At 50.3% G+C, this 22,354-nt stretch overlaps 2 protein-coding genes across 3 annotated transcripts in view; both read right to left on the bottom strand.

Moving 5' to 3' along the window:
• celf3b (cugbp, Elav-like family member 3b) overlaps positions 1–2,902 on the bottom strand; it is a 28,230-nt gene extending 25,328 nt beyond the window's left edge. Inside the window, exons 1-2 of one of the 2 annotated variants that reach the window (XM_086155543.1) lie at positions 2,166–2,902; positions 757–1,005 (exon numbers count right to left, since the gene is read on the bottom strand). In XM_086155543.1, the coding sequence (XP_086011669.1) occupies positions 757–901 (145 nt within the window). In that variant the 5' untranslated portion in view covers positions 902–1,005; positions 2,166–2,902. The remainder of the gene's footprint in view (positions 1–756; positions 1,006–2,165) is intronic. The other variant, XM_086155544.1, reaches the window with a different exon arrangement.
• A 2,644-nt stretch (positions 2,903–5,546) lies between these two features.
• adamtsl4 (ADAMTS-like 4) overlaps positions 5,547–22,354 on the bottom strand; it is a 34,519-nt gene continuing 17,711 nt past the window's right edge. The window contains exons 5-17 of the mRNA XM_086155542.1: positions 21,476–21,578; positions 15,162–15,301; positions 14,622–14,826; positions 14,189–14,373; positions 12,334–12,490; positions 11,855–12,088; positions 11,615–11,744; positions 10,212–10,416; positions 9,017–9,190; positions 8,189–8,368; positions 7,937–8,116; positions 7,711–7,858; positions 5,547–7,616 (exon numbers count right to left, since the gene is read on the bottom strand). Of these exons, the coding sequence (XP_086011668.1) occupies positions 7,486–7,616; positions 7,711–7,858; positions 7,937–8,116; positions 8,189–8,368; positions 9,017–9,190; positions 10,212–10,416; positions 11,615–11,744; positions 11,855–12,088; positions 12,334–12,490; positions 14,189–14,373; positions 14,622–14,826; positions 15,162–15,301; positions 21,476–21,578 (2,172 nt within the window). The 3' untranslated portion in view covers positions 5,547–7,485. The remainder of the gene's footprint in view (positions 7,617–7,710; positions 7,859–7,936; positions 8,117–8,188; positions 8,369–9,016; positions 9,191–10,211; positions 10,417–11,614; positions 11,745–11,854; positions 12,089–12,333; positions 12,491–14,188; positions 14,374–14,621; positions 14,827–15,161; positions 15,302–21,475; positions 21,579–22,354) is intronic.

The following is a 22,354-nucleotide window of genomic DNA, read 5'->3' as shown; positions in this document are numbered from 1 at the left end:
TATACTTCATGACTTAATTTGTCGAGATGGTATATAAAAAAGGCGGTAATACAAAAAAATAAAAGTAAAACAAACAGAACATATAAAATCAAAACCTCGGGTCTTTGAGGTTAATAAAGTCACTGCACACATAAACATGTACAGATAATGCGAACACACACACACACACACACACACACACACACATCTTATGGTCCATCTCATTGCTTTTAAGAGGAGCTTACTGATGCCGGGGGATTCTCAAAACAACAGATTCTTTCCCCCTGTATCACCCTGGCTTACAGGCCCATTACACTGATTGGAGCGTACAGCCTAATCTGGTTCATAACACACAGGACCCCAGGTCACTGTGCGTCTGTGTGTGTGTGTATGTGTGTGGAGACAGAGAGACCGACAGAGATACAGAGAGAGAGAGAGAGAGAGAATCTGGGTTTTCTAGTCAGATTATTCTCAACATTAATCAGAAAATCTCAACCATAAATTAAAAATGTTTAGTCACACATTTATGTAACGGTCTCCTGTGTGTGCAGACAGGTTTTTCGGGGGGTTGTGTGTGTGTGTAGTCAGCCTGTCTCCATGATCCCATGTTGCTGCGTTAACGGGAGAAGGAGGCAGGAGGAGGTGTGACAGTTGCCATGGAGACGTGACACTCGGCGCAGGAAAATACACCCTCCTGTTTGCCCACGCTGTCACACATGTATCCGACTATCTCACCGTCTATCTATTATTCAGGCCGTGTTCGGCGGCGCAGCCTACCTTTGTGCATGCCAGTGTATTTGTCCTTTATCACGGTGAGCTCATAGATCTTGCCAAACTGTTCAAAGATGGGCTTGAGGTCCTTCTCCTCCAGATTCCTGGGAATCTGCCCCACAAAGAGCTTGATGGCGTCGGCCTCCTTCATGGGGACAGAACGGAGAGGGCGACTGGGCGCTGCAGGGGCTGGGGGTCCGAAACAGACGACAGGAACGGTGGGCCTGGAGAAGAGCGCCCGGTGCTGGGTGGAATCTTTTCGAGGAATGAATAAGAACATCGGATGCGGAGATGTTGTAGTGAATACAACTGAAGCAATAATCTGCGATTTGTTCCTTGATCGATCTATCTATCTATCTATCTATCTATCTATCTATCTATCTATCTATCTATCTATCTATCTATCTATCTATCTATCTATCTATCTATCTATCCATCTATCCGTCTATCCGTCTATCCATCTATCTATCTATCTATCTATCTATAGTTACTGTGGTGGACGAATCCTGAGAGCAGTGACTGCTATGATAATTAGCAACTGAATTAATAATCATATAAGATGCTCCCTGTGATATCTAACTATTTATGCGGTTTTCCAGCTATAGCTGGAAATGTATATCTGTTGCGATTAATAATAAAAAAGAGGGACGACAGCAGTAGTCATTGCCTTGGTAAATAAAACATGGATTATCTGAAAAACTGTTGTGCGCAGCTAATATGTACACTATATAAAATAGATGTCATCCGGCATAATTAGAATAAGTATGTAGTATTTTAAAACCTGCTGTTTCACTCCTAACCTGAGGCTGAGCCGGCACAGCGCCGTTTGTTATAGCTTTAGCATTTCACGACACTAGTTTGGGAAATTGAAAAAAAATATACATGCACATATATGAATAATTAGAGCCGCGGATCTGTAAGGTAACCCAGGTTTGTTTAGCAGACATACATATGTGTTTTTTTGTCATCATTCATCCCCAGGCCTGATGACAAAGAGCTCCAGCACCTCCTGGTAAAAACAATTATGCAAATTCTAATTAGCCAATCAAAAGACAATAATGGCACTATTTCTCCCCAATTAAATACATATTAATGAATGAGATGGCGGTGGAGTGGGGGGGTTTGCGAAAGCCTTCCGTGTTTTTTTTTTCTGCGTGGGTCTTTATTTCCTGCGTGGAAAAAGGAGGGGAGACAAGGGGGGGGCGTGCTTTTTTGGTGGGGGGACAAATCCTCGGGTTCTTTGTTTAGCCAGCTGTAGGTTACAGCGTACACACGGATGTCATGGGGTTCCCTTGCTCTTTGTCCGATCCCCCCTCCTCCTCCTCTTCCTCCTCCTCAATGTATACACACGCACACACATACATAAATTACACACACACACACACCGGCAAAATTCAAGCGTAAATGGCTCTTACCGCTTGTGGTCGATGGTGGTGGGAATGTCAAAATAAAAAGCGGGGAGATGTCGGGGGTTTGTTCTCGTCCTCCGCTCTGCCTCCCTCTGGATGCTCTCCGCTCTTTGTGCCCCGCTCCCTCTTCTTCTTCTTCCTCTCCTCCTCCTCCTCCTCTTCGGTGTAACGGGAACACGGATACTCTAAGTTGTGTGTGTGTGTGTGTGTGTGTGTGTGAGAGAGAGAGAGAGTGTGTGTGTTTCTACACAACCCCCCCCCCTAGTATTCCCGGTGTAGAAAATGTCGTGACGGCGGAGGAGGAGGAGGAGAGAGGAGGAGGAGGAGGAGGAGGAGGATGGGGTGAGAGAAGGAAAAAAAGATGAAGAAGTGGAGGAAGAGGAGAAGAAGAGGAGAGGAAGAGAAGAAGAAGAGAAGAAGAAGAGAAGAAGAAGGGAAGAAGTCCCGGCTGCTAACCAGCCTCTCCGGACGAAACAAGCTAGCTAGTTAACACTTTTAGCGCGCGACGGTTTTGATGGAAAGTGACGACAAAGTGACAAAAAAAAACGAACAACCGCGTCAAAACCCGCCCGTTTGGTTTTCTAAACACTTAATAATTCCTTCTCCCCCCCCTTCTCTTTATCGTTTTAGTTCAGTTTTAAACTGCCTCGCTTATTTCATGTTCCGACAGCGGCGGCGAGCTTCCTCCCCCTGGTCAACGCCGGCATCCACTGTCCTCCCCCCCCTCTCCCTCCTTCCGACCCCGGGCGCTTTGCTAGCTTGTGACGTCACCGCGAGGGACCGTCGCAAAAGCACCCATCGCCGAGAAATAAAAAAAAAAATCTAAACATAATAAAAAAATGATTATTTCATCCTCTAGCGTGGAGGGAATGTATCACCTCATTTCTGATATGAACTATAGAAATATGTGTTTTTAAAAAAAGGGTTTATGTATTTTTTTGCGGCTGATAATTTTGCGACGGTCTCCGCAGCTGGAGGAGGAGGGGTGGGGGCGCGGCGCGCGCGGAGCCGCCTATTGTTCTTTCGCCGCGAGCCCTGGCCTTGGTGCTGAAACTCCGTTGACACGAGGGCGGGCGGGCGCGCGCCCCCGACGCCCACAGCTGTTCTGGCGCGCGCACGGAAAGAAAAAGTGATAGAAGAAAAAGAAAGAGAAAAAGAAAAAGAAGAAGAAGATGGAGGAGGAGGAGTTGGCCTACTTTTCTCTCCGCTCGGACTTTTCTGTGATCATCCAAAACAAAAAACCCGCAAGCCCCCCACACACACGCACGCCTTTTTAGATGTGCGCGTGCATGTGCGTGGAAGGAGTTCTGTGCATGAGAGTGAAAGGTGTGTGTGTGTGTGTCGTGGAGTTCATGTTAATTCACGCCAAAAGGTCACCATCTGCCCGTTCGCCTCCTGCCCTCTTTAAGCAGAAGCTCTCCCCCTCCCTCGTCACGCACACGCACACGCACCGGTTTGCATGCACGCCGATGGAGCACCGGGAAGGAAGGAAGGGACCGGAGGCGTCACGCAACGCCCCCGCACGCCGCGTCTTCTAGGACGCCCCCCCCCCGGCACGAAACCGGAAGCGGAAGACGCCGTGCTGGATATGAGCTGTCCGAAACTTCCGGTTTCACAGGGCGCGATGAGGATCAACCAATCAGCAGCGGGCAAGGAGAAGGGATGCATGTCAATGTGGACGTCCACACGGCGAGATCCCCGCATTAGATTCCCACAGGGGGCCCTCTGCGTGGGTGTTCTCCACGCAGTTCCTCCCACATGCATTGGAGACCCTAAACTGTGCATATTTGAGAATGAGAGGGTGAATGATTGTATGTCTCTATATGTGTGAATGGTTGAATGACATGTAAATGTGGGAGTGAGCGGTTGAGTGTCTCTGTATAATGTGCGAATGAATGAGTGAATGGCTGTACGTCATATGAATGAGAGGGTGAATTTTTTTTGTCTATATGGGACATCAATGAGAGGGTTATTGGTTGCACAGTACGTCTTGATATGAGTGAGAGTGAATGCTCGATGTATCTATCGCACATTCATGGCAGTGTAGATGTTTGCGTGTTTCTCTGTGAATGAGTGAATGTTAGTATGTCTCCATATCACATGAATGAGAATGTATGTTTTTATATGCGTGAATAGTTATAAATCTCAATAGGACATGTGAATGAGAGGGTGAATGGTTGTGCGTCTCAAAATGACATGTGAATGAGTGAATTATAGTATGTCTGTATATGTGTGAATGGTTCCGTTTCTCTAAATGACATATGAATGAGAGGGTGAATGGTTGTGCGTCTCCACCCACCGTCTTGCTCAATGACAACCAGGACAGACTCCATCCCCCCCCACACACACACACAGGATAAGCAGCAGAGATGATGAATGAATGAACCTGACCTAAGATACAATCATTTTTCAAGGTGATACTTAAATATACACCTGACACTGAAAAGTAAAATATGATAAACTTACCCAAACCTTTCACTTTCAAAGCATCATAATAGCATCTACATCACATCACATAACCCCCCCCCCCCCCCCCCCCCCGGCCTGGGGATACTTTGCCGTGCAGGCAGGAGGAACTAACAAACCTTGCGATCGTAAGGACGTCCGGTGTGATCCCTTGCTCGTACAGCCGACGGAGAAAACATGATAACCCAAGGCACTATGGTAGAACTGGACTGTTTTTCTTTCTTATACCTTTTTATTTAGGTTGTTGTTTTGCTTTTTTTCCGGTTTCCCGCTCCCATGCAGCGCTTAAACGGTGATTCATTACCGGAGAGCCGCGGACATCCGGAAGCTACCACCCCCCCCCCCCCACTCCCATTTACTTGACCTCTGACCTTGACCTTTCGGGCCGCTCTCAGCGCTCGGCGTCCGGTCGCGCTGAGATTCTCGAAACGATGTCAAACGTTTCGAACCCGAGCGCTTCCTGCCGGATTTATCTCACGGGACTGTGGAGGGAGAGGCCCCGGGTTCTGGCGGCGGCGTTTGCTGGTGTGTTCTCCTCTTTTCTCCTGCTGGAAGCAAAAGCATACCTCCCCTCCCCCAAAGCTTCTGCAAACACAGACTGTGACGGTGTTCCAAGTCAGGGAACTTGAAAAGTGATTTTCCGGATTTTTATGGACGTACCGTCAGGATAGAGTCTCCAGAATCTCCTTCCTCTTGAATTTTATCGACTGGAAAAACACAATCGAGTCAAACACAAACTGCACAAATTACTTCCCCGCAACCCGACAGGTGCCTTTTGTCAGGTCAATTTTAGGCACAATGGCGCCACCTTGTGGAGGGAATCTGTACTGCATCTCTTTAATCAGGTGGAAATCTCACACACACACACACACACACACACACACACACACACACACACACACCCACACACGACTTCATTCATCACTTCTTTCATTTTTATTGAGATAATAATTTTTACACACTTTCTTTTTTTTCCTTTTTTGCACCATATAATAATAATAATCATCATCATCATCATCATCATCATCATAAAAAAGGTCTGTGTCTGCGTTTCTGTAATAACACTCTCATAAACTCTGGTGACAAAAGAAATCTGCTACAGCAAAGACAACAAAAATAAATTACATGTTCTTTAGATCGGAGATAAATTACTATCCTTGTTTGTTTTTAAAAAAAATTTAAAAAAATCGTAATATTTTTTTTTCTACCAGGGATGACAGATCACGAAGCACACGCACGCACTCACACGCACACACACACGCTCTCGTGCACACATTTATATAATACTTGACAACAAAGTGTAAAACACACATGACAGTTAGATGCGGGTAAATGACGTCAGCGACCGCACCGCCGCGGCTCTGCTCTGTTTCAAAAAATAAAAAAAAAAAGGAATAAAAAATATAAGCGCCTACTATGTTCAGAAGAAATTATACACATTTTTGTTCTTAAAAACATATCTGACAAATATACAGATTCCCCTCCGTGTGAGTGTGTGTGTATATGTGTGTGTGTCCGTTTTGTCGCAAGGTGTGGGAGATGGAAGGATTAAAATAATGTGTGTATGGAGTACACGCAGTACTCTCACATGTATATACAGTGGTTATCATCGCAGTACGTAGTCGCAGTAAATTATACTTTTATGCGTAAGCGGGATTATGACTGGTCTCCTTCCTGGCAGGCTGTGAGGTTCTCGACGACGAGATTCCTGGAGGAATTGCGTGGTTCCTCGACAGGTTCTACAAAAGTGGGAACGCATGGTTCCTAAAAAGGTTCACGGTGAGACCACGGGGTTTCTTGACAGGTTCCTCGTGGAAACACAGGGTTCCTCGATTGGTTCTTCATGGAAACAGAGGGTTCCTCTATGGGTTCTTAATGGAAGCGCTGGGTGTCACTTCAGGTTCCTCATGGAGATACTGAGCTCCTCGACAGGTTCCTGGATGGAACTGCCCTTAAGGTCAGTCGTGAAAAAGGTTTTTGTCCTGAAGCTGGAGCTGGTGGATTACAGTCCATCCGCGGTGGAGCTCAGGTGGGTTTATTCTGAGCATTAGCGGGCGGTGGGGTTCCATAAAGCTGCTGGTTGGACCGCAGGGGGCCGCGGTGCGTTTCTGTTTTGGTCACGATCTGCTGTCTGCTTTGGTTGGTCCGCTCAGAAGCAGAAGATGCAGGACGGGGGACACCGGGGAATGGTTTTTGGCGATAAAATGAAAAGCAAAAAAAAAAAAGACGCAGAAGACGGACGCCGGGATCCTTGGAGGTCCAGGGGGGGTTTTGGGGGAAGGACACGCTCCGGTAGATCTTCATCCGACCCGGACCCCGGTTTGGGTTCCGGATCGGCCGCTGGGATTTGCCAGCCGGGGCGAAAAAGTCCTGAGAAAATAAATGAAACCAACACTGGACACGCCCGGTCCGGGTCACTTGACCTTTGACCTCCTTTTGCACCGAATACACACTTTACCGTCTTTCTACACTTTACTGAACTTCACACTGATCCGCGTGTAAGACCCGAACAGACCCGGGTCAGACCCGGACCTCATCAAGCGGCACTGAGTGGAGCATCTGTCTGTGTGTGTGTGTGTGTGTGTGTGTATGCATGTTTATTTGTGTCTGTGTGTGTGTGTGTGTGTGTCTTTACATCATATACTTTCTCAACCTTATTGGGTTTATGTCTCCTGGCTGGGTTCTGGTCTGACGCTGAACCCTACAGGTCTGGGTCGGGTTCTGCAGATCCGGGTCCGGTCCGGTCCGGGGTGTGTGTGTTTGGTGCCCCCCGACTGTGGGATGTCCATTTCTGCAGACTCCTGTTGGGGGTGACGGTGGCGGCGGAGGGGGTGGGGTTTCTTCCCGCCGGTGCGGCGGGTCAGTGTCTCTTGGCGCGCTGTGCACTTTGTGTGCACGAGGCGCAGCAGGCCGTCTTGTAGTAGGAGTAGACGCACAGGCGGGCCTGGACCACCATCACGCAGTTGTGCCTCCGGTCCCGGCAGTTTTCATCTGCGGGAGGAAGAGAATCAGTCGCTCGAGCTCCGCCCCCTCCCCGCTGAGGCTCCGCCCCCTCCCCGCTCAGGCTCCGCCCCCCTGCACCCACCTGGGACCTGCGGGCTGCAAGGCACGGTGTTGCAGATCTGCTCCTGCTCCGGTTTGTTGTCGAGGTCGCAGTCGTGGCTGTGGCTCCTGTCCGGGGTCAGGCAACGGACCTCCCTCATCTGGAGGCCCCGCCCACAGGAGCGCGAGCACTGGGGTAAACACACGCAGGTTCAGTATCGCCGCCGCCGTCGCCTTTCTAGACGCGGCGCCCGTCGCCTCCCCCTCACCGCGCTCCACTCGGTGGTGAACCAGCGCGGCCGGCACTCGCCCATCTCGCACTGCTGCACGGCGGCGGGCCTGTCCAGGTGGGCGCACTCGCCGACCGGCGCCACCGCCACGTCACCGCCCGTCTTCTGGATGCAGATGACGTCCCGCCGCTGGGTGCCGTTGCCGCAGGGAACGTTGCACTGGAACGGCGGCGGGCGGCATTAGCGTGCGTGGCTCCGCCCCCTCCTCCCATGCCCCCCCAACCCTCTTACCTGGGTCCAGGGGCTGCTGTACCAGGTACTGAAGGTCTCACAGGGGCCGCCGTTACAGGCCTTCATCTCCGCCGGCTTCTCCCCGACGCAGTCGCCTCCGGCTCCGCCCTCCCTGACGCCGCCCCGCGTCAGACACACCACCTCCCGCCGCTGCACCCCGGGGCCGCACTGCGCCGAGCACTGCGCCCACACAACACACACTCACTGAGATCCAGGGATCGCCGAAATAAAAGCGCTTCCTTTGCAAAGCTACTGTCTCAGAAAATTCGAATATTTTTGTGATAAAGTTCCTTATCTTCTGCAATGCAGTTAAAAAAAAAAAAAAAAGAAAATTACTTCATGATATTCTAATATTTTGAGATAGGATTTTTGAGTTTTCTTAAGATGTAAGCCATAATCAGCAATATTAAAATAATAAAAATAATTGCAATATTTCAGTTGATTTGTAATTAATCCAGAATGTATGACTAAAAATAAGGTACTTTATCACAATATTCAAATTTTCTGAGACAGTCCTGTAGATGCAGGTAAAAAAAGAAAATTCAAGATCAAATTATCTTTCTAGAACTGCTTCTACATCCACGTGACTTACAGTGAAGGAACTAAACCACTTTCTGGGGATCGGCGAAATAAAAGCACTTGTTTTTAGTCAGTTATCAAACGGACATACTGTGAAAACAACGTCCCAGATGAGATTATCTTCTCCTCTGGATTGAACTTCATCTACCTAGAGTGTTTTTTTTTTTGTTTTTTTTTTTACAGGGCATCACCAAAATAAAAGCACAATTTTTCTGCGCGGATTAATAAATCTCTTGCTGTTGCACTCACAGCGCCGGACCAGTTGGTGAAGTACCAGTTGGTCACGCAGGGTCCCATGTTACATTCCTCGCTGCCCTGCGGCCGGAGGCGGGAGTTGCACTCCTTGTCGTTCACCACGCTGCCCTGGTCGCTGACGCAGCGGACGCTCCGCGTCCTCTTCCCCACGCCGCAGTCCACCGAGCACTGCGGGGGAACGGGAGAAAAGCCTCGGGATTACGTCAGGAAAACAAAATCGAAGTCACGGCTTTAAGTCCCAAGACGGTGGAACCTTAGCTTGCGAGTGCAAGCGAGTTGCACGCGTTGGTGAGATACCGTGACGGATAGCATCATTGTGAGACGTCTACGGGGATCTGGCGCGGCGGGAACGTCAACCGACGAGGCGTCGGAGATTCTTTCAAGCCAGTCGGAATGGTTTGATGGTTTTAAAATGAGGCGTGGCGTTCACTCTGTCGATAAATAAAGTTTAAAGTGTAGCAACGTTGCATTTAGCAACACGTAGTAGCATTAAGTGTATAGCCAGGAAGTGAAGTTAAGGATAGAGCACCAAATGAAAAACTCCTCCAACCTCATGAGCGAGAAGGTAAACTTCCAGTTTATTTCTTTACATTCTCTTTTATGATGAATGATTATTATCTATACATTATTTGTTATTTATAACGCACATTTTGCTTATTTAAAAACATGTAGCAAAACCGCTAAAACGGGGGACAGGAACGGATTAATAGCATTTCAATTCATTACGTGTCAAAATTTAACTTGATAAATTAAGTTACGAACTCGGTCACGGGACAAATTAAACTCATAAGTCAAGGTATTGCTGTCGTGTGATCGTAGTAATACTACAAGTTGTACTACTATGAGGAAATGGTTGTATTGTGAGAGTAAGTGCTTGAAGCTGCAATTTTAACAAGATGAACGTGTACCGGAATCTTCCCAAGCAAAGTTATATTTGGTTCACAAATGAGGAAACTCTGTATTGCTGTAAAAAAAAAAAAAACCCTCTTTGCATGGCGCCGCGATCGAAAGAGCAACAGTGATTGGAGAAAAATAAGGCGGCGATGAAGATTAATGGTGGCCTCTGGACGCCCCGGGACCTGCCCAAATAAGGTCAATTGGCTTTTACCGAGCTGACTTCCTTATTTGAGAGTCTTACCGACACACACACACACACACACACACACATATGCACGGACAGGCGACTCACCGAGCTCCACTCGGAGCTGACCTCCCAGTGGGAGCAGAGCTGGAGCTGGCAGCCCTGCGTGGACTCGGGCGGGGGGAGGTTGGCGCAGCGCTGGGGGTGGACCATGGTGGAGCGGTTGCCGAAGCTCTGTCGGCACTGGAGCTGCCGCTGCTGCACGCCGGGCCCGCAGGACACGCTGCACTCGGACCAGGAGCTGGCCTCCCAGCTGACGGCGGGGCAGAAAATACAAGTGAGGGATCGATACCGGGCCAAAAACAAACAACCGGGAAAGATTCACCACCGGAACCCGCTTCCAAGTGGGTCTCGGTTCATGTCATCCAACAGGTTTCACTCCTGAGTTTAGCTTTAAATCTCAAATCTAGTTCAAATCTAATTCAAATTCAAATCTAGTCCCGAACAAATGACACCCCTGTTAGCATAACAACCCCCTTTGGACTTAGCTTCAACGGCAATCAACTCTTCCATTTATATCTTCCAGTAATATTTGGAAACTTCCTACAGGTCATTAGAACTGAAGAAAGCTCTCAGATGAGGGCTGAAACGTCTTCAAGTGAAGATATTCAAGTCGGGTTGCCACCACGAGAGGATTTCGACAAGCTCATGGAAGCTACAACTCGGGAACCACCTTCTTGGTTGTGTCATTGGGACTGTGTTGGGGTTCTCAGTGGCCCCACAGAGGGTTCTGGAAGGTTCTACACTCAGACCCCCTCTCTAGAATACTCCTGCTCGGGGGAAGGACACTCGGGATAATCCGGAAATCCATAAAAATCCGTAAATGCCCCCCCGGGTAACCGAAACGTTGGGGCGCATTTAGCTTCTGAGCTGCAGCGGCAACATGGGCGCTGGCTGGGTTTCCCTCCTCCAATCAAAACGCTTGTATGGGTCAGGTGACGCTCTGGTGAGTTTTATTGTATAGATTTGGATGGTAAAGCAGAGCCGCCACCTCGCAGCAAGAAGGTCAGTGATTGGCTTCCGGACAATGAATGAGAGTGAATGGATGAATGTTGTATGTTTATATGACGCAGGATCGAGTGTCGGTTGTATGTCTCTATTTTGAGTGTGAATAGTTCATTGTTTTTATATGAAAAGTGAGTTAATGGATGAATGTGTTTTATGACAAATGAAAGAGTGAACGACTGTACGTCTCAATAGGAGTTGTGAACGAAAGGGTGAATGGCTTAATGTCTTGTTATGTGGCCCTATGAGCGCTAAGTCCGGGGTGACCCCCACCTTTCTAGGGTAGCGACCCCTCTGACCTTGAGTGGACAGAATGAATGAATGAATGAATGAATGAATGAAAAAGCAGAAGAAACGTCCCCAAGATTCAAACAGCTGAGTCACGTCCGCAGACCGTTACTAGCATTAGCTTCTCCTTCTGCGGATGCGTTTTTAATGGTGCTCACAATGGCGGGCAGGGGAAGGTGTTGCACGGCTCCTCCTCGGCGGTGGGTTTGGCGGCCGAGTCGCACTTCCTGTCCGGCACCTCCTCGCCTGAGTGGCGGTCCACGCACAGGACGGCCCTGGTCTGGTACCCTAACGGGGACAGAGGATCAGCTGCGCTTGCCAACTCCCGCCAGCTGGGGGCGATGTTGCACAGTGCAACGTGTGTGTGTGTGTGTGTGTGCACGTAACCGCCGCCTGACCTTTCCCGCAGGACGCCGAGCACTCCGAGAGGCTGCCCCTCCTCCACACGAACGGCGGCAGCGTGTCCAGCGGCAGGTCGGTTCGCGGGGGGATCCGGGCGTTCCGGTTGGGCGCCGAGCCCCGGGGGCGGGGCCTATCGGGCGCCCACCCCTCCGACGACAGCGCGGGGGAAAACGGCGCTGAGACGGGAGGGGGCGCGGGAGGGGGATCCTCCATGGAGACGGTGAGGGGACCTGGGATGGGAAGAGGAGGAGACGTGGAGAACGCCGCCGGTCGGTGATGTCATCATGAGGTCAAGGTCTCATGGCGCCGGAGGCGGCGTCTCAGGCCCCTCCCTCGCCATGTAGGTCACGCACAAACACCCCCACACCCTTGTGAATCCATAAAGCTGTCAATCATTCTCGATAATCAGGAAGTAATGAATTGCCGTGACAACTTTTTCAACCCCTCCGTGTGTGTGTGTGTGTGTGTGACTCACTGCGCAGCGACGCCCTCCCCGCCATCCCCTCCCGGTCGCCCCCCGCCGCCGCCGTTCCTGCCGCCGCCTTCTTCTTCTTCTTCTTCTCCTCCTCCTCCTCCTCGGCAGGGACGTAGAACTCGTAGTCGATGCCCGGGTTCTGTTGGTGGAAGATGATCTGCGCCGGGCGACAGGTATTCCTTTCACATATTTTGCGATTACGCAATCGGCGATAAAGTATTCCCTGACTCTGGTTGCAGGACGACAGGGCGAAGTTGCGCGTAGTTCCTGTTTGCGGCAAGCGATGGGGAGGGGGGTAATAAAGCCGGCCCCGCGGGGTTATTACGCGGTTATTGAGGTTTTTATGTCCCCCTCTTTCCCTCCTTTCCAGATGCAGCACGCCGACCTGGAAAATTGCTCCTGTTTTATTTTCTTACAGGTTCCCGCTCGCCGGGATCGTCCGGGCTGATTGATTTCTTGCCGATTTGCGCGCGAGCGAAGCGGGACGTTCAGCATTTGTTCGGTTAAACCCCTCGCCGAATCAGCTCTCGGAAACGCGACGTCACTTTTCATTAGCAGATGGTCCCGTCCTGGAGGTCAGGGGTCGGGGGGGTCAGGGGTCAGGGGTTAGGATTAACCCCGCGGGTCCTGAACCGATGTCGCCGGATCGTAATGAGCAGGTGGAGGCGACTTTTGGATCTGCTGTTTTGGGCGGTGCAAGAACCGAGGGGGGTCTGAGGGTCGGGGAAAGGGTCGGGGTCTGCAGACAGGTGGCTGATCTTGAAGCCGGATCTCCTGTCAACCGCATTTGGCGCTACGTGGATCTGCCAGGGGACTCACGCATTCCCGAACTTTCGTCCTCACTCGGGGACATCATTTACGTCACTTCCGAAGACAATACTTTTTGTTTAGCACAATACTACGGATCCTTAAATGGCATTTGTATTGCTATATGCACATGTTAGTACATGATGGCACTTGGAAATGTGTCCTCATGTGAGGACATGTAGGTCTTCTAAGACAATACCTATATCAATACATGTATGACATATCCCACATGGCATGGTGGTACTGGAATCCACATGTTGAAATGTGGTGGTACTTGTTGGCAACGCTAGTATAGTAAATGCTGGTTGCATAATGTGTCCCCAAATGAGGACATGTAGGTCTTCTAAGACAATACAGCTGTGTTGAAATGTGCTCGTACATGTAGGTACACGTTGGTACATGTTGGTACTTGTATGTCCGCGCTGGTGCGTTGTGTGTCCCCATGAGAAGGCAAAACAATTATTTATACTTCTATGACAGATGCAAGATGGCATGCTGGTGCATGTTAAGATGGGTTAGTACTTGCCGGTACATGCAAGTACACGTTGGTACTTGCATGTCCACGCCGGTGCATCATAAGTCCTCATATGAGGACAAGTAGGTCTTACAAGACAAAGCCTCCATGACTGACTCCAAATGGTTGGTTATTGAATCAATGTGTTGGTACATGTTGGTATTTGTATGTGCACCTCATACTTTGAAGACGATGCTTACATTTCTACTTTTATGACTGATCCCAAATAGTATGCTAGTACCTGCTCCTCTGTGTTCGTACATGTTGATGTGCATTAGTAAATGTAATTATAAGTTGGTACACCACTAGCATGCAGTAGTATGTAGCAGCGGCGTGTACTAGTGACCCCTGTCAGGTCCTGGGGACCAAAACCTGACGGTGTGCTGAATGCCGCAATTGCTGGCTTGTAATACGCATGTAATAAGCGTGCTACCTGACATCCCACTGCTCCAAAAAACAGGTGCTTTGGGGAAGAGTCCCTACATAGGAGGTTTATGATAGCTATCATGTAGCCCCATGCTACACTTGACTTACGTAGAGCTGCAGCTGGGTGGTAGTGGGTCCGCGGGCCCACAGGGACTCGCCCCTGCCCTCCTCACCCTCTGCCTGGGCCCGGGGTCGAGTGTAGGTAAAGGTGGTGCCCCCGGCCCGGTACTCCCCTGGAGGGTCCACCGCCCAGCGCCCGTTCACCACCGAGGCCCCGGTGCCGCTCCTCATGGCTGGGGGATGACGGACGACGGCGGGGTCGGAGGGTCAGACGGGAGGAACGGAGAAGAATTTGAGTTATGTTTTTTTTTTTTTTGTCCCGACCTCTGGAACAGATAGAGCCAAGTTGTTCCACGCCGTCATGCCGCCACGGACAGTGGGCCAGCAAATACAAGCACCCGGGCCAAATCCCATTCCCCATGCCGCCTTCGTTTCTTCCCAAACACCCGGCTGGATGGTTCCCCCGGTTCTCTCGTCTCACCCAGGTAGTTGGGGCTGGCTCTCCTCTCCGTGATGTTGATGAACGTGGCCCCGGCCGGCACGTCCAGGATCTTGTGGTAGCCGAGGGGAACCGTGGTGTTCCGGAAGCTCCCCGTCACCTTGCGGCAGGTGGTGTCGCCGCCGCCGCACACGCCGCACTTGTCGACGACAGCGTCAGAGCCGAGGACGCCGTCGCAGCCTTCCGTCTGGGGGGGGGAAGGAGAGGAAAAGGAGGGTATGATGGGTGGGTGGTGGTGGTCTCCATAACATCTCACATCCAAGTGTTTATTCTACCGCCGTTTGTTTGAATTGGTAGCGACGCTGAATTCCTGCCGGAAAACAGGAAAGGGGGGGGAAAAAAAAAAAAAAAAAAAGAAGAGAGCGAGGGAGGAGAGGGAGACAAAAGGAGGCCCGGGAGAGGAGACGCTGGAAGAGATGTTTGAGATCAGACTCAGACCTGGACTTTGTCATGAGGAGGGAGGGGGGCTTGGCTTGGCTGGACGAAAGGGGGAGTAGAAAGGGGGGGGAAGCAGGTACTCACCAAACAGCGTCCTTCCACGCACACGTCGTTGGAGCTGACGTTGAAGCAGGGCGTCCCGTCCCTCACGCGCTCGGCCAGTCGCACGTAGAAGCGGTAGCCGGCGGGCCTGCAGGTCAGCTCGCACTGCTTGTCCACGCCGACTGCAGACGCAAGCCGGGAGAACAGCACGCGTTACGCATACCGCGGAACCTCGGCTTACGGATTTTCGTTCAGTCTCTGACTCCCGTTGCCAATCAAATCATTCCGGTCTAAATCAATATAAAACCCGTTGATCCGTCCTCCGGTGGTTTATTTGTGGCAATAGTACAGAAAGGGTGTGTTTCTGCTTCTCTTTCTCTTCTTGCCAGCACTTGTACTCTGCGTTTCCTTCACAAAAACAGCAAAAGTAAAGACACTCGCTAATGCGAACGCTATCTCCGGCAAGCTGTCACGCATTCATGCAGAATAACAATCACTTTGCTTCGCTCATTCAGTCGCCCCTTGAGCAAAATCTGCCGTTTTGAGTTCTTTAGCGTCGTACAGAAGGTAGACTTAGCCACGTCATAGCAAGATCTTCTCTCATTTAGCTGTTATTTACGTTTTCAGATCGACTGCAATTCTTAACTTCCTCTGAACACCACTATTGCTAGCAATTTTGGGACCCATAATGACGGCTAGCTAACTGAAAACAGCACCAAAGTTAGCATTATAACAGGAAAACACAACGATGAACAATGTAAACAAAACGTAGCAGCGCGCATCACTGCCGCTGCGCTACATCGCCATATTGCGTAAAGCTTGCGAGTTTATTTCTGTGTTCGTTCGGTAGCGGAGGTTCAACTGAATATATATATAAAACACACACACACACACACACACACACACATACGTGTGGATTGATATAGGTCTTGTAAGGGCTCCTGTTTGAGCGTGTAATTTCTGCCCCGACTACAGAAGGATGAGAGATGAACATCTTTCCATATGGGCAGGAAACAAAACCAGACCGCTACAACACACACACACACACACACACACACACAACTGTCACTGATTTAATTTCACCCAGCGCACACATGCCCAAAGGAGAAGGTGAAAAACAAGGGAGGCAGGAGCTAACGGTGAGCTAATGACTGTGGAACCTGAAGAAGCCGGGCAGCGCGTCCTGAGAACCCGGACAGGCTGGAGAACCTTTTAGGGTTCTGTCTGTCGGAACCGCAGAACGGGCCGGACGACAAATATTTAAAAGAGCGCGGGGAGTGTTGCTTGATGAAAACTGGGTATCCAAGTGGATGTGCGCACACACACACACACACACCAGATAAAAAATTCACAAAGCTCTTTCCTCATAAGTGGAAAAAAAAAAAGTCGGGGAGCAAAAAAAAAAAAAAAAAAAAAAAAATTCAGGCGGTAAAGTCCTGGGGTGAAAAAGTGTGTGTGTGTGTGTGTGTGTGTGAGTGAGCTCAGTTTTTTTTTTTTTTTTTTTTTTGGGGGGTGGGGTGGGGGGGGCACAGATTAAGCTGCAGATGGTTGTTCAGGGGTTAAAAGGACAAATTCTTTGTTTCCTAAGTTGCATTTCTTTTCCGCGTCGATTCATTTTCCTCAGGCAAAATGCTCCCCCCCTTTTTTTTTTTTTTTAAAAAAAAAGAAAAAGAAAAAGAAGTTCAATCCAAACACAAACGCCCCGCCAAGTTTGGACGGAAACCATCGCGCCGTCGAGATGTTTCAGTCACTCGAGGCCGTTCGGAAACTCCGGCGTCTCCGGGGCTGTTCACTTCCCCGAAAGGATAAACGGATAAGAAGAGCCAGGCTCTGATCGGAGATCGATTGCAGTTTTTTTTTTCCCCCCGGATGGAAAAACTAAACCCCCTCCCTCGCTCCTCGGGGGAAAAAAAAAAGGAAGAGCGGGAGAAGAAGCCCAAAGGCTACCCACTGTCTTCAAAGACGGGAGGTTAATCGGAGATGGCCGGGGAATAAAAGCTCGGGGTCAAATACCACCACTTTCGTTTCACTTCATGTGTCCGAGGGGGAATGTCAGGAGTGTGTGGCGTGGAGTCCGCACACACACACACACACACACACACACAAACTTCGACGAGGCTTGGGTACAACACGAGCCGAAGTGTTGACCCAAACAGGGGGATAAGCCGGCGAAAGAGGCTTTCAAGGGGGAAGTGCGTAATGCAGGATCAAGTTTTGATAAAAAAAAATTAAAATGAAAAAAAATAATCGGGTTTACTTTTTCCCCCTCGAGTTTCGGCGCTACCGGTAAGTAAATGTTTGAAAATAAGCGGTTTGGGTGGGTGGCGCGGACAGGAAGTCTTGAAAGCGGTTTACCTAGGCTTGGTATTTATCTGAGAGCTTGGTTGTTGTGTCATTAAGGGGTTAACTTGTAATTACGGTTTACTTGGAAAAACCGTGTGGCGTGTAATTGGGGGTGGAGATAAGAAAGCGCAGCGTATTTTAATCATTACCTCACTTCTACGTGTTTGTAAAGTGGGATTTTAAAAGCCAAGGTAATGAATGAGTGGATCAAAATATAACACAATGTCGTCGGCGTATAGGGAGAACATCTGCTTCCACTGGGGAAATAAGATTAGTTTTAAATAGCAAAATTCAAGTCTTTAGCAAAGGTAAGTGAAGGGGGCGGGATTTTGTTAGCATTAGCGAATGCAAACGAAGCTCCCCTTTGAAAAATCAATCGATTCCGTCTGGATTATTGATCCAATTCATCCGGAGAGAGAGATTTTTCAATAGTATGTCAAGTACAAGTTTTTCCTCATTTTGCATGGATATGTAAATGCTAACATTAGCTTGTAGCATGCCCGTTCATTTGGTGATTATCCTCCAGGGATTAGTTTGTAACGGGGACGGGGTTGAACGTGCTGCCTTGCCTTCGGTCGTCTCCTCCTCAGCTCCTCTTCACCTCCCCACCCTGGAGTCATGCTTGACCCCACATTTCTTCTCCCCCAGCTTTACCTCCGCCTCTCTTTCCCTCCTCACCATCCCCCTCCCTCCTTCTGGATTTCCTCATCACTCACTTCTCGCCCTCGCCATCTTTCTCCAATCATTCTCGATCATCTCTCCCTGTTCTTTCTTTCCCTTCATCCCTCTCTCCATCTCTCTCTACACTCCCCAACAATCCCCCTTTTCCCCCGAGCTCAGTGTTCAGACAGTGGAATATATGTTGTCTAAATATACTTCCCTCCGTCTAAACAAACTCTGACACAGAGAGGGAAAGCGAGAGGCGGTGAAGGGGGGCGGCGGCGGGGGGGTCAGGGTGAGGTTTTTTTTTTCAAGAAAAAAAAAATGAATTCCCATGAAACGACACCTGCACGTACGCTACCGAATGAAAGCTATATAAAGGTGGTGCTCCTGGGAGCTGATGGGGGAGGCAGGGGGTTAACTGGAGGGAATCATCGCTGTGGTTTCAAAACCACCAGCGGCGGCGGCGGCTTTACGGTTTTAAGCTCCCACTTGCAAAACCAGAGGCCGACGCCTTTGAGGCAAGGGAGAGGGCACGCTGCGCCCCAGGTGGCCGGAGGGACGCCTGGGAAACCAGAAGAGGGGGCGCGAATTCCTGCAGGAACGGTGCACGCGCACAGACGTGCACACACGCGTGCACGCGCTCGCTCTCCTCTATGTGTTGATGGGAAGCTAGATATGAAGGATTGGGTTGTAGCCAATGGGACCAGGCTGAGGTAAACATAACAATGGAGATTACTTAGCTGAGTGGAAAAGAATCGCCAACCCGAAACACACACACACACACACACACACACACACACACACACACACACTCACAGACCCCTCCGCCTGCTCAACACGGAGCAGCTCGAGTGTGTCCAAGCCAGTGATGTCACCCGTCGATTTTTTTTTTTTTTTTTAACAGGCACTAATAAATGTGAAGTTCACCATTTGGTCCCTTCGTTTCTTTTTTTTTTGCTGTTGTTTGCTTGGTGGTGCATGTGTGTTTGTGTGTGTGTGTGTGTGTGTGTGCGCGCACATAATTGTGTTTTAACTGAATTCAAAAGCCCCGTAGACTTGATTTATTTACCCATTTCTCTCTTTATCAGAGATTTTTCTGTTTTCCCCCCTCCTTCCTGTCTCTCCATCCGTTCCGCTCATTCTCTCTCGGCAGAACTCAAGGACGTGTGTGTGTGTGTGTGTGTGTGTGTGTGTGTGTAGGGGGGGGTTGTTTGAAAAGAGAGCGGATCCGAGGAAACGTTTAGACCAGTTTGACCTTTGAACTTGTGATTGTTTGTCATCTTTAGCGTCTCCCAGCTATTTGGGATCAGTTAAGCATATAAACCAAGTGTGTGTGTGTGTGTGTGTGTGTGTGTTCATCCTCATAGGGGTACGACAGATTTATTTTACAGAATTCTATCTGTGTCCAAAACTATTCCAGTGTTCTTCAATGTTCTCAGATGGTCTGATTTCTTGGAAGCGGCCTAAATTCTCCATGCTAGCCGTCCGCTAGCAGGTGCTAAGGAAGTAGGCCTTTTTGAGGTACAAGGTGTCACGTTGTATCCTCATATGAGGGCTCGGGGCAGCAGCGGTCACCGTTTTCCCTCATGAGGTGAGGGGGGGGGTGGCTGTTGCCACGGCGATGGTGGTGACGGGCGCGACGTACACGTCGGGTCGGCCTCGGGGGCAGCTTTAAGTGGCAAAGACAAAACTCTGCCCCGGGAAAGGAAGCAATGGAGGCGACGTGTTTTCAAAACAGAGGCTCATTATCCGCGCTGGCTCGCTGGGGGGAGGGGAGGGGGGGGGGGGGGGGCTCACATGTGCATGCACACGTGCACACACACATATAGACGAACCACGCACACACAGACATATGGGCCGGAGATCAGCGTACTCGTCTGTCAGCCCCTCAAAGTAAGATTTAATATTATTAGCACTAAAATAATACGAGTATTACTACGTAGCACATGAGGTATTTTTACTTCCTGTCAGGATGGGGAGCCCCCTCCCCGCCGCCACTCCGATAAATCTCGGAAGACCATGGATCAGCGTTACGTCATCCACCGGTGCAAAATAAAACTACTGTTGCCGTGGTAGCGGCGTCAGTAATTCAAAAGGATGGGGACAAAGGTCAAAGGTCAAATAGATAAATGCCGCATGAATTTTCCTCCTCTTCCTACTGTTTATGGACGGATACGACTCGTTTTTTTTTTTTTCCTTAACTTTGAGGGACATATAGTTGATACCGAGGGTCCTCGGTGTAATAATTTCATTAAAACATTCGGCTGACCTTGCTCTGTTGTCTTAGCAACCCCGCCGCCGCTGCCTTTTCCTGCTTTATGTTTAATGCAGCGTGTGCGGTTTCTCTGTTGGTCTACTGTTTCTGCCGCTGCTTTCTCACCAAACGTGTGTGTGTGTGTGTGTGTGTGTGTGTGTGTGTGTGTGATAAAGTGATCTCACACATACACACGCGCGCGCACGTACACGCACACACATGCACATCCATGTGCAAACATCCTCCTGCGTACCGCCGCCGGGGTCCTGCTAAGCCCGCTCAGCTCCGGCTCTCACTGTAAACACACACACTTTCGAAGTGTGTGTGTGTGACAAATAAAAAAAAAATTTAAAAAAAAAAACACCCGTGCTTTTCACCCAGCCGTGTTTCTCTTTCCACTCTCCGTTTCCCCGCCGCCGAAATGAAAAATGATTTAAAATAAATAATAAAACCCGCCTGTGTCGGTGAGGTGACCCCCACTCCCGCCTCACAAATTCCTTAAATATCTAGCTCCTTGTTTTTCCTCTATTATTATCATCCCTTTATTTCCTCCTCCCTCTTTCCCCGCGGGGCGAAGACAAGCGGTGACGACAAAAGACGCGCACGCCGACCCCCCCAAACACTCCATCCCGCCACCTCTCACCTCCCTCTTGTCTCCCTCTCTCAGCGTCTTTATCTCACTCGGTAGGAATCCGTGCGCTCACTCGGCGCGGGGGGGAGGAGAGCGCCTGGCGGGGGGAGCGGCGAGGGGAGGAGGGGAGGGGTTGTTGGACGGACGATGGGAAAAAGAAAAGGAGGAAAAGTGTTTTTTCGGGCGACGGGTGGAAGCAGATTGAGTTGCAGCCCGCTCCCCACCTGCAGTGTCACTCCTCTCTGGAATATTCTGATTATAAAAATATCGCCGCCTGGAAGCCCCGCCCCCTTTTGTCCAGAGGAGGCGGGGCTTCACGGACGCATCCGCCCCTCGCCCCACATTCGAACCACCTCTGCAAAACATCTCACCGTTGCCCTTCGCCGAGGTTTAATTCTAAGCTGGAGCCGGTAAGCCCCGCCCCCCCTTCCACGAATTGCGGCGGCGGTTAGGCTCCGCCCTCACCCTCGGTGAACGGCTCCCAGCTGTACAGGCGATCCATGAACTCCTTGCCGTCGAAGGCGGCGCACTGCTCCGCCCGGGGGTCCGGGGCGCCTCGGCCACACACCTGCGGAGGAGGGGGGGGGGGGGGGGGGAGGAAACACACTGAGTGACACACACTGATCCAACGTGAGCTCACACACCCAGGCCGCCATGACACCGCGGCCGGCGCCACCCTCGGTATGAAAGTGACAGTCGGGAGGGGTGGACGCCAAACGGGTCCCCAAACAGCCAAAGCTAATCATGAAAACGGGGAGAATCAACTGGAGGAAAGCGAAAAAAACACCACACACACATACACACACACGCACACACGCACACACACACACGCACACGTCAGCCAGAGACTCCATTAAAACCATATGGAAAGAATAGAATTGTTGGAAGCGCCAGAAGTCATAAATCCACCGGGGCTCTCAGTGCACGACCACAGAATGCTAGCAACTGTGTGAACACGTGTACAAGCCTGCGTGCGTGTGTGTGTGTGTGTGTGTGTGTGTGTGTGTGTGTGTGTGTGTGTGTGTGTGTGTGTGTGTGTGTGTGCGTGCGCAGTGCTTCGTCTGGTGCTTCTTCAAGCGTGGCCTTGGTGGAGTCGTACGGTGGAAAGAGTCTGAGCGTACCTGCAGACCAGAACACACACACACACACATGCACGCACGTACGCCCTGCCACGCCGAAACTCCAAAGGTAACCCTGTGTGGCGCGTGCACACACTCACACAAACACACACACACACACATACACGGGCGCGCAAGTGGAGTGCGATCGAATGCACTGCGGTGGAGTCCTCTCGCGCTGGAGAGCAGATGTGATACCTCGGCGTTTCTCTCGCCGCTTCAGCGC

This window comes from Fistularia commersonii, chromosome 11 (genome assembly GCF_037954325.1).
Source record: "Fistularia commersonii isolate RoL2024-O1a breed Wild chromosome 11, RoL_Fcom_v1.0, whole genome shotgun sequence".
NCBI lineage: Eukaryota > Metazoa > Chordata > Actinopteri > Syngnathiformes > Fistulariidae > Fistularia > Fistularia commersonii.
Note: the sequence above shows the minus strand (reverse complement) of the source record. Positions and strands in the feature narration are given on the sequence as shown.